This window comes from Eubalaena glacialis, chromosome 10, assembly GCF_028564815.1.
Source record: "Eubalaena glacialis isolate mEubGla1 chromosome 10, mEubGla1.1.hap2.+ XY, whole genome shotgun sequence".
Classification (NCBI taxonomy): Eukaryota; Metazoa; Chordata; class Mammalia; order Artiodactyla; family Balaenidae; genus Eubalaena; species Eubalaena glacialis.
In genome coordinates, this window is record NC_083725.1 from 57412095 (window position 1) to 57423351 (window position 11257).

Here is an 11257-nt window from a genome sequence, read left to right on the forward strand (position 1 = left end):
AATGGTACTGGAATACATCCACATGCAAAAACAAGAAGACCTAGACACAGACCTTACACCCACCACAAAAATTAACTCAAAATGAATCATAGCCCTGAATGTAAAATGCAAAACTATAAAACTCGTAGGAGATAACATAGGAGGAAACCTAGATAACCTTGGGTATGGCAATGACTTTTTAGATACAACACCAAAGGCATCATCCACGAAAGAAAAAAAATTGATAAGCTGGAATTAATTAAATAAAAAACTTGTGCTCTGCAAAAGACAATGTCAAGAGAAAGAAGTCAAGCCACAGGTTGGGAGAAAATATTTGCAAAAGACACATCTGATTAAAGGGCTTATGCAAAGTATACAAAAAACTTTAAAAACTGAACAATAAGAAATCAAACAACCCACTTAAAAAATGGGCAAAACACCGGAACAGGTACATCATCAAAGAAGATACACAGATAGCAAGTAAGCATATGAAAAGATGTTAAACATCATATGTCATTAGGGAATTACAAATTAAAACAACAAAGAGATACCTCTATACACCTATTATAATGGCCAAAGTTCGGAACAATGAAAACACTAAATGCTGGTGAGGATGTGGAGTAACAGGAACTCTCATTCATTGCTGGTGGGAATGGTACAGCCACTCTGGAAGACAGTTTGGCAGTTTCTTACAAAACTAACCATACTAATACCATACAATCCAGCAATTGTGCTCCTTGGTATTTACCCAAATGAATTGAAAACTTATGTCTATACAAAATACAAAAACCAGTATACAGATGTTTATAGAGCTTTATTTATAATTACCAAAACTTGGAAACAACCAAGCTGTCCTTCAGTAGGTGAATGGAAAAATACCCTGTGGTACATCTAGACCATGGGATATTACTCAGCACCAAAAAAGGGGAGCTATCAAGCCATGAAAAGACATAGAGGAACCTTAAATGCATATCACTAAGTGAAAGAAGAAAATCTGAAAAGGCTACATACTGTATGATGCCAACTATATGGCATTCTGGAAAAGGCAAAACTACAGTAAAAAGATCAGTGGTTGACAGAGGTTGGGGGCGGGGAGGAAGGGATAAAAAGGGACAGCACAAAAATGTTTAGTGCAGAAACTACTCTTTATGATACTACAGCGGTGGATACTTGTTATTATACAGTTGTCCAAACCTATAGAATGTACACCACCAAGAGTGAACACTAAAGTAAACTTCAGACCTGGGATAATAATGATGTGTCAGTGTAGGTTCATCGGTTGTAACAAATGTACCACTGTGGATGTCGATAGTGGGGGAGTTTGTGCATGTGTGGGGACAGGGGTGTATGGGGACTGTCTGTACTCTCTACTCCGTTGTGTTGTGAGCCTAAAACTGCTCTTAAAATATCAATTTTATTAGTTAAAAAATAAATTATATCCAAACTGAATGCATCATTCTCTCCCTGTCATCTTCCCAACTTCCTCTCCCTCTAGGTTCCTCCTTTTCAGTAACTGGACATGATGTATCCAGATGAACCCCATCAAAAACCTAGGAATCAACCTTTACTTTGTGTCTTCCCTTGCATATTTCATGCAATCTCTTTATCAAGTTCTATGCATTTTCCCTCATATTTCTAGAATCTATCCCCTTCTTCCCCTCTCTAATGCCACTGCTACAATGCCCTCTACCCACCAACCAGTTTTCCCTTGATCTACCCTTGGGCTAAGTGTTATGAACAAGTACAACTATTTTTAAAAGCTTTTTGTTTTCTAATCTATCAGACTTCTGTAAATCAGGCCCAGTGCAGACCATAAAATGCAAAGCTTAGCTGTTCAGAACTTTCTTGATAACTTTTCTCATAACAAGGCTCTAATTAAATTAAAAACCAAAGCATTATACAGGTAGAGAATGAGGAAAGAGATGGAATAATGGTTTATGGCTTTGGGACATCTTTTAATGTATTAATCGAACTAAGAAAATGAAAGGGACACAAAGGTCCGTTAGACCTCCATCCCATTCCTGTACTTAGAATATTTCAATGCATTCCCTTTGCCTTCAGGACAATATCCAGATTCCTAAACACAGCATACAAGGTTCTTCATGACCTGCCTACTGTCTTCATTCCAGCTTCATCTGCCCCTTTCTGCATTCACCCACTTGTTCAGGCCAAAATTTAGAAGTCATCCTTGTATAATCTCTTTCCCTTGAGTCACTGTCCTCAGATTCTCTCCCCACCATTTGAGCCACCAGCAAATTCTGTTGATTCTACATTAAAAATATACCTAAATCTATCTACTGTTCATTTCCATGCCTTCCACTCTAATCCAAGTCACTGTCACTGACTGCTCTTCTTGTCTAAAGCAATTCCTTCCTACTGTCCCTGCTTCTATCTTGCTCTAAATTCCGTTCTCCACACAGCAAGAATGTACATAAAATATATATATTTTGAGATCCATCTGATGACTTCTCATCTCACTTAGAATAAAATCCAAATTCCTGCCAAAGTTCTCTGCATTAGTTTCCTATTGCTACTGTAACAAAATTACCACAAACTCAGTGACTTGCATAATAGAAATGTATTCTGTTGTCTTATTTTAGACCTGTAACCTCCAGAATTCACTTCAAGGTGACAAAAGGGCTGGTTCCTTATAGAGGCTTGAGAGACAACCCATTCCTTGTTTCTTCCAGCTTCTAAAGGTGACTGGCATTCCTTGGCTTGTGGTCACATCACTCCAATTTCTGTTTCTGTTGTCACATAGCCTTCTTCTCCCTCTGACCTCCTCCTTCCCTCTGTAAGGACCCTTTACATCAGGCCCACACAGATAATAAAGAATAATCTCCCCATCCTCAACTTAATCTTATCTGCTACATCCTTTTTACCATGTAAGATAACAAATTCACAGGTTCTGGGAATTAGGACATGGACACCTCTGTGGGGCATATGATTTAGTCTGCCACATTCCATACAAAGATCATGAGAAAAATTTTTCGTCATAAAAACATGGATTTGTTAAAGTTGCTAATAAGGGGAAGCATCACAGTAATAGAGTCTCAATAACGTCTCAAAAGGGGGTGGTAAGGGGAAGATATTTATAGGATTAACCATAGGGTGCCTTTGTGGTGGATATTAGTAGCCTAGGCAGGAATTGGTTAGAATTTGTAAAGTAACTGAATTACTAAAACCTATGAATCTGTGCAGAGTTACAGTTAAATCAGTTTATTTGTGGTCTTATATTGTTACAAATGGGCCTAAATAAGCTGGTGTTAAAACAATAAGAGCTTAAATAGTTTTTATTACATATCATGGAATGGTACAGTGGATCATTTCAGTTTTTGCTTCATTTCATTTTGCAAATCATTAGTTTTTGCTTCATTTCTCAGTGCCCCTTCTTTTGGTCAATCTGCAACCTAAGCCGAAAGAAAGACTATTATTTTTCTGGGGAGGTGATCAATCCAGATCTGCACTGCTATTTAGTAAGTTGCAATTACGTATTGAATTTTTCATGGTAGTCATACTGACCTCTATAAGTATCAGGCTTTCTTGTTCTTTTTGTTGGATGATCATTTGTAAATCATCTAGTGTTAGCAGTGGCTGTGCAGCAGCATTTAAGACTCTGAAGATCATATACCTGGTAACTGCTATGCAGACAGACACTAAAACAAAAATTATTAAGAGTCTGAAAGGCATTTGAAAGCCATATTCTTAGATTTTGAAAACTGAACAATGAAAGCATGTGACAATCTATTTGGACTTTCCTTATGTAATCAAGTTTCTTTTTCCCTTTAATTTGGGTAGGGTTTATTCAACCTTACTAGTGTATGAGGAATACAGGTCTTGGGGATACAATGAGTAAAGGACGCAGATGTCCATTAGCTATCTAGGACCTTAATCCTGAAGTGGCGGAAGACAATAGCTGAGAAGATAAAGATGCAAACCCAAGGGGATACAGATACAAAGAAGAACATGGCAACAAATGGGGTCTTGTTCCAGCTGACTTGGTTGGAAACAGTCTACTTCATGCAGTCCTTAGTTGTTCCAAGGACCTAGGGCTGTCTCTTCTCATGGGACATCTACCTCTAGATGTTACCTAGATTCCTCAACATGCCTTATAAAGCCCTTCATAATCTAGTCATATCTCTGGGATCATTTCCTAAATATTTTTCTCTTCTTCACTCTCTCTTTGGTGGCCACACTGTCCTTACTGTTCCACAAACAAGTTAATCTTGTTCCTGTCTGAGAGACATTGTACTCATTGTTCCCTTTATGCAAAATGATCTCCCCAATATTTGCACCGCTGACTCCCACAATCCACTCAAGTCACATGTCACCTTAGAAAGGCTTTCCCTTGTCATCATCCAATTTAAAGTCCTCTCGATTCTTTTACCTTGCTTAACTTTTCTTCATAGCACTCTTCTCTCCCTGCATCTGTTTCATATTTATTTGTTATATGCCCCACTTGAATATACACACCATTCAAGAAGGCAGAAAACTTTTCTATTTTGTTCACTGATGTGTTTTCAGGACCTAGAACACTATTCAGCATATGTAGGTGCTCAATAACTACTCGCTGATTGACTGAATAAATAAAAACCTCACATACACTATGTTTCAGCCACATATAACAATTTGCAGTCCCCAAATGGCTCCTTCTTTTGCAGATGTGGTTTTCCTCTGCCTGCAATAACTTCTCCTTGATTCCTTCACAATTCCTAATCATCCTTCAAGAGTCTGTTTATGTGTCACTGTCCCTGATAAACCTTCGTTGATCCCATCAGGAAGAACTAGGTGTCATCTCTCTTTGTTCTAATAGTACTCTAGGCATACCTCTATCATATTACTTAATACAGTTGACCCTTGAACAAGGCAAGAGTTACCCCCCATTTCCCACCCCACTGTCAAGCTGAAAATCCATGTATAACTTTACAGTCCGACCTCTGCATCTGCAGATTCAACCACCAGGGATCATGTAGCAGTATAGTACGTATTTATTGAAAAAAATCTAAGTACAAGTGGACCTGTGCAGTTGAAATCCATTGTTGTTCAAGGGTCAATTGTACATTGCATTAACATTTTGTCTAATCTATGTCTGTATCCTGAGACTCCAGTAGAGGGCTTTGCCCATAGTAAATTCTGAGCAAATGTTTGTTGAATGATTTTATTCATTGAGTGACAACTGTGTGTCAAGCACTGTACTAGTTTTTTATACACATTATTTTATTTTTTTAAATTTTTATTGGGGTATAGTTGATTTACAATGTTGTTTTAGTTTCAGGTGTACAGCACAGTGAATCAGTTATACATATACATATATCCACTCTTTTGTAGATTCTTTTCCCATATAGGCCATTACAGAGTATTGAGTAGAGTTCCCTGTGCTATACAGTAGGTCCTTATTAGTTATCTATTTTATGTATAGTAGTGTGTATGTGTCAATCCCAATCTTCCAATCTATCCCTCCCCTACTCCTTACCCCCAGTAACCATAAGTTTATTTTCTACATCTGTAACTCTATTTCCATTTTGTAGATAAGTTCATTTGTACATATATACAATGGAATATTACTCAGCCATAATAAAGGATGAAATAAGGCCATTAGCAACAACATGTATGGACCTAGAGATTGTCATACTGAGTGAAGTAAGACAAAGACAAATATCATATGATATCGCTTACACATGGAATCTAAAAAAAGGCTACAAATGTATATTATCTTAATCCTGACAAGAAATCTGTAAGATATATGCTACTACTCCTGTTTTACATACGACGAAACTGAATAACTTGCCCAGAGTTTTGAACCTAAGTGTGTCTGACTCCAAACTGGTATTTCTCCCATTGCCTCAAATGAATGAATAAATCTCCTTAATTTTAGTGATACTTACTGGTCAAAATTTAATATCCTAATTTTACCATTAACATTGAAACTCTGATCTTTTAGTTCAGTGTTGCATGCTCTAATACATTTTTACTTGATTCAGCCTCTTTATATTACAGAGAAGAATGGACCCCAGGTACCTTAATAGCACAGGTATCCTATTTTTAATCTGCTTCATAATTAAAGAGTTTTTGATGATGATTCAGGGTCAAGGTTTGGTTAGTCTTTCCTTTTAAGAGAAGGATTATATTTAAGAGCTAGTCCACATGTCATCTTTCAAGAGGTATAAAAGGCCCAAATACATTGAAAGTCATATTGAAATTATAGAATTAATATACCTGGAAGAGAGGAAAATGTGGCAGGAATGAGTTAAAGATAGTAAGACAGTCTCACATATGTGAGAGAACCTGGTGGTCACCCTGATTTCTGTCTTTTCTGCATGCTAGGTGAAGCAGTGTGTACTAAAATTTTAATAAAGTTTTTAGAAGTACATAAGATAGTATCACGAGAATCTCACGCAGTGAGAGCCCAAGCTCTAAAGTCAGACAGACCTGAGATCTAATCCTTGCTCCCCTACCTAATAGCTGAGCAAATTTAAGCAAGTTGCTTAACTTTTCCTAAGCCTCAATTTCTTCATCAGTAAAATGGAGAGAAAAGAAGGGTATTAGGTAGGGTAGCTAATTACTACTATAACACACAGCATTAAAATTTTAGAGGCATAATTTAATAAAACAAGTAAAATCCAATACAGGTGTACCTGGTCATGCAGTTCTCTGGGACAGGATTCCTTCAAGGACTAATTTGGGGCCCCATGCTTCTTCTATTTTGCAGTTTTGACTTCCTCTAGATTCTTTGAAATCTTCATTCAGCTGGTAGGTAGGGAAAGAAAGAATATGGCGCATGTGTAGGAGGTTTTAGAGGTTTTGTGGGCCAAAACTTAAATGGCTTTCATTGTTTCTGTCCACAGTCCATTGTGTATTGTCAGTCACATGACCCCAACTAATTACAAGAGAGGCTGGGAAACATAGTATGTGTGCTCAGGAGAAAAGGAAACAGACTTTGGGGAATTCAGAGGTGCCTCTGCCACTTCAGGTCATGAGGTGGTCTTAGGGTTTAACTGAGATAATGCATGTAACGTGCTTAGCATAGGGTAAGTAATCAACACAGTTACATGTAATTATTATTATCACAAGGGTGTATGCTGAGAGTCTGAATAAGGAAGTGAAGTCCTTGCTTGGAGGTTCTACCAAGAGAACTCAGCTACATTCAAAGAGAAGTCCTTACCTAACTGATTTGGAAGCATCAGGAAACATAAACATTGAAAGGTGAGGGATGAAGGGGTTGCCAAGGTATTCATGTCAGCTTAGCTAACAGAATGTCAAAAGTTTATACCCTAATGTCTAAGAAGAGTGGGAATAGGGAACTGGTAGACTCTTTGGATTTGGGAATGGGCTTAACTGAAATAATAAAGGGTAAATATTCTGATCAATCCCCTCTTCCATATTCTTTTTCTCCCTCACTTTCTTACCTTAAAGTTACAGACATCATAAAGATTCTTCGGGTGCAGCATATTTTCTTCTCCCCACTTATTTTTCTCCTCTGTTGCCATTTAAAATAGTGTAAGAACTCTGCGAAGAGAGACCATGTTTGCCTCACACATTATTATATCTTAGCACCTAGCAATGCCTATCACAGGGTATGCAGGCAAGAAGTATTTGTTGAATGAATTTAATATATATGGTAGTTGCTTCAAGTCTTGCCTAAAGAATCTAGATAAAGTAATGGAAAGACGATGAGTTTTTAAATCTTGCTTCCATCACTTGAGTATTTGTGGGATTCTGGGACTTCTAAGACTTAATTTTTTTTTTTTAAGCAATAGAGAAAAATTATACAAGCATTTAACCTCTAAGACTTTTTTCTTCCCTGTATTGAGTGGCACAATACTTTTTAGAGTTATAGAAATGAGAACTAAATGCAAAAATTCATGTAGTGTTCCTAGTACATAGAAAGCATTCAAAAAACGGTTGTTCCCTCCCCTGTACCTCACACCTCTCTACAATATACTTTCTAATTTAGGGGACCCTAACAATTAATTGACACTAATTGTTTACATATTTAGAAACCTCTAAAATATACCCTTGAAAAAAAGTACAGTTGTATTTCTAACAGAAGCTAGTTTATTTATAAGGTGAACATGTCTACAGTTATTTGAATAATGGTGGTTTGTAAGAATCTCTTTGGTAAAAGTAATGGTGAAATACCTTCCTAGAATGTCATTCATAGTAGTGCAAAAAATACATGTTGCCTTCTGTGTGTTTAGGAATAACTTTTACATTTTCCCTAAAGATGAAATATTTAGCTACTGATTTAGCTCCTGTTGACCTCAGCAGGGGTCTACCAATGCAGAGGCTCAGGCCACCCGGTAACTTATTAAGTGGAACCCACAGAAGAATAGTAAGGATGTCTTAAGAATTGGGTAACTCCACGGCCCAATGGACACAGGGCAGCAAACTGGGCACCAAACTGCAGATGGATTGCAGATGCACTGAAGGAAGTCATTACAGTTTTGAGAAATTTGGGGCTGGCTTGACAAAGATGAAGCCTGCTGGTTTAAGCACTTTATGTTCTTGGCAAAAGCATGGTGTTGCAAATTTTCACCAGCCATAGTGAAAGAAAAGGGGGGAAAGGGAATGGGAGGAGACCATAAAATTCATGATGATACATAAAATGTTAACCATTAGCTTTGCATCTTTTGAGAGTCACCAGATTGAAGCACAGTATTTTGGACTTGGCTGGCAGATGGTGTACACAGACTTTCTGAGTATGTTAGCATTTCATTTGAAACTAGCAAGATTACATAGGACTATCATGGTAATTTAACATTCATGGAGATTTAAAAATTTATCCTTAAACTTGTGTTGAAAGTGGGGCATTTTAACATTTTAAAAGACTTTGTGAAATAGATCTGGATCTCATAGAACAGATTTACAGGATATAATAATTCCTCTAAAATGCCCACAAGACAGTTTCAAGGGTCTTCTTTCCCTGAAAATCTGGCTTGTGCAAGAGAAAAAGAGGCCAAAGAGAACAAAGACTAAACCAGGGGAGATGGCAGGTAGTGATGTCTGGATTCTCTGAATGGGACTTCTCCACTTACTACCCTCTCACTTCCTTCTATGGTCTGGACCTTTAATCACCACAGCAGTCAGCCTTGTAGGGTCAGCTAATCTCTGTTGACATCATCGTACTACTTCCCTTTTCAAATTCCAGTGAAGCTATGTGTTTCCTGTCCTATTTGACACCCTAGAGAAAACATACTGGCCCATTAGTATCCAAATTTAGACTGGCAGCAATGTGTCAAGTTTTCAGGGAAGAGATAAACAAAAACAGGTGACATTTCCAAGCTTCTCAAGAAAAGGGGGAAAACCCCCCAAGCCTTCTGGGGTAAGTAAGCAGGGAGAGCTTCAATACCCACTGTAGGGAGAGGCCTGCTGACAGCCTCCGAAAATGGGCCGACGGAAGCCTTTTCCTTTTCATTAAAGCCAGGAGGATGGTTTTGGGGGCCTCCCTAAACACATTCTTGATTCTGCTAGGAAAGCCCAAGCAGCTCTGACACCCGCTTGCTCAGGGGGAGCTGTGAAGGTAGCTGCACCTCCTCTTCGGCAAGCCGTTGGTTTCAACCACACACACTAGGACACCCTTGACGAGAGAAAGGGGACAAGCCATACGTCCCTCGCCCCGCCCCCCTCGCCCCCCCTCCCCCTCGCCCCCCCTCCCCCTCGCCCCCCCTCCCCCTCGCCCCCCTCCCCCCCCCCCGTGACCCCAGCGAGCCCAGCCTCGGGCGACCTGTTGGCAGGGAGCATCACGTGACGCGGCGGGCCGCGCACTGCCCCCGCAGGGGAGCCTCCTGTTGCGCCCGCCTGGCGGGTTTCATCACGTAACGCGCGGGCGCCGCCCCGCTCTTCCCTCGCCGAGCGAGGGAGGGCCTGCGTCGAAGAGGAAACAGAAGGGAAAAGGGGCGGGAGACGGAGAAGAAGGGGCGGTGCCCGAGTCACGTGACCCGGGCAGCCCGGAAAGCTCCGAGGAGGAGCCTGGCGCCGCCATTTTCCTGCAGCTGCCTGTCCCTTTTGCCCTGACCGGCTTCAGCTGACCAGGGAAGGGGTGGGCTGAACTGAGGCGGGGGCAGGGGAGTGCCCGATATCGTGCCTGACCCCGCGGGTGACAAGAGCCGGTTCTTTCCGGGCTGGGTGGCAGCGCGCGGCCCTGAGCCCCGCCCCAGGCCGGCAGGCGGAGAAGGAGCCGGTGGGGTAGGGGGGGGTGGGGGTCCTCCGGCGCTTGGGGGTCCCAGTCCCCGCCGGCTGCCGAGCGGGAGGGGTGGCGGAGGAGCCGCAGAGATGTCCGGCCAGAGCTTGACGGACCGAATCACCGCCGCCCAACACAGTGTCACTGGCTCCGCCGTGTCCAAGACAGTATGCAAGGCCACGACCCACGAGATCATGGGGCCCAAGAAAAAGCACCTGGACTGTGAGTGAAGCCGACCGCGGCCCCCGCGACCCGCGTCCTTCTCCCCATCTCTTTTCTTCCCCGCTTCAGCTGCCTCTTCCCTCCCTGCGTCTTCTCCGGCGCGGCGGGTCCTGTGCTCATCCGAGCTGTGTTCTTTTTGCTTCCATCACACCTGCCTTCACGGCTTCCGTTCCCTGTCTAAAAATCCCTGACAAGCCACTCCCCTCCGGGTTCCTAGGGGACCCTGGCTTCTCTGCCCGGTGCTCCGCGATACACATCACAGCCGGCCAACTTGCCTCTCCACCTAGCCCCTCACCTCCTGGCCTCCTCTGTCTGCTGCAGCCTTTTGCTCTTTCTTCCCACCCGTCCCGTGCTGCCTCGCCGCCCTCTCCTGAGCGGCGAAAGCATGGTGTTGCAAATTTTCACCAGCCATAGTGAAAAGTCCCCGCTTGCTCCCGGCCTCACCGCCCTATTGTTTCCCCACTAGCCTTCTTCGGGTTTCCGTAAACGCCCGGTTCCGTGGGCCCGGATCCCTGTTTCTCCGCAACCCTGAGGGCCGCCTCCCTTGAAGTGATTCCCACTTCCTTTGCTCCACTAGCCTCTTCTGTCCCTTCCTTTCCCGGTTTTCTCGTCCACCTTTCCTCCCCCACCCACCCCCCCCCCGCCCTTGGGTTACCTTTCTTTGCCCCTGTAGCTTCACTTAAGTTCCTTCGTCTCATTGTAAATATCATACTCAATATCCGACTTTTTTCCCCTGACTACTTTCTTCGTCGGCGTCAAAGTAAAGGGATTCCGTTGGTGTGGGGAAAGCTTTGTGGAACGTCGGGATTTTTAATCACCTCTGGTGGGGTTTAATCATTGTATTTTCATGCTTTTGACTGGCATAATTTGCGAATG

At 41.9% G+C, this 11257-nt stretch overlaps 1 protein-coding gene and 1 long non-coding RNA gene across 9 annotated transcripts in view; one reads left to right on the forward strand and one right to left on the reverse strand.

The window, feature by feature from the left end:
* Positions 1 to 9825, reverse strand: part of LOC133099235 (uncharacterized) — a 58149-nt gene extending 48324 nt beyond the window's left edge. For 2 of the 3 annotated variants that reach the window (XR_009702308.1, XR_009702307.1), the window contains exons 1-3: positions 9704 to 9825; positions 7386 to 7485; positions 6615 to 6726 (exon numbers count right to left, since the gene is read on the reverse strand). This is a non-coding gene — a long non-coding RNA (uncharacterized LOC133099235). Of the gene's footprint in view, positions 1 to 3297; positions 3390 to 3501; positions 3636 to 6614; positions 6727 to 7385; positions 7486 to 9703 lie in introns of those variants that run through there. The other variant, XR_009702309.1, reaches the window with a different exon arrangement.
* A 105-nt stretch (positions 9826 to 9930) lies between these two features.
* PICALM (phosphatidylinositol binding clathrin assembly protein) overlaps positions 9931 to 11257 on the forward strand; it is a 106322-nt gene continuing 104995 nt past the window's right edge. For all 6 annotated transcript variants that reach the window (XM_061204060.1, XM_061204061.1, XM_061204056.1 and 3 more), the window contains exon 1: positions 9931 to 10381. In XM_061204060.1, the coding sequence (XP_061060043.1) occupies positions 10252 to 10381 (130 nt within the window). In that variant the 5' untranslated portion in view covers positions 9931 to 10251. The remainder of the gene's footprint in view (positions 10382 to 11257) is intronic.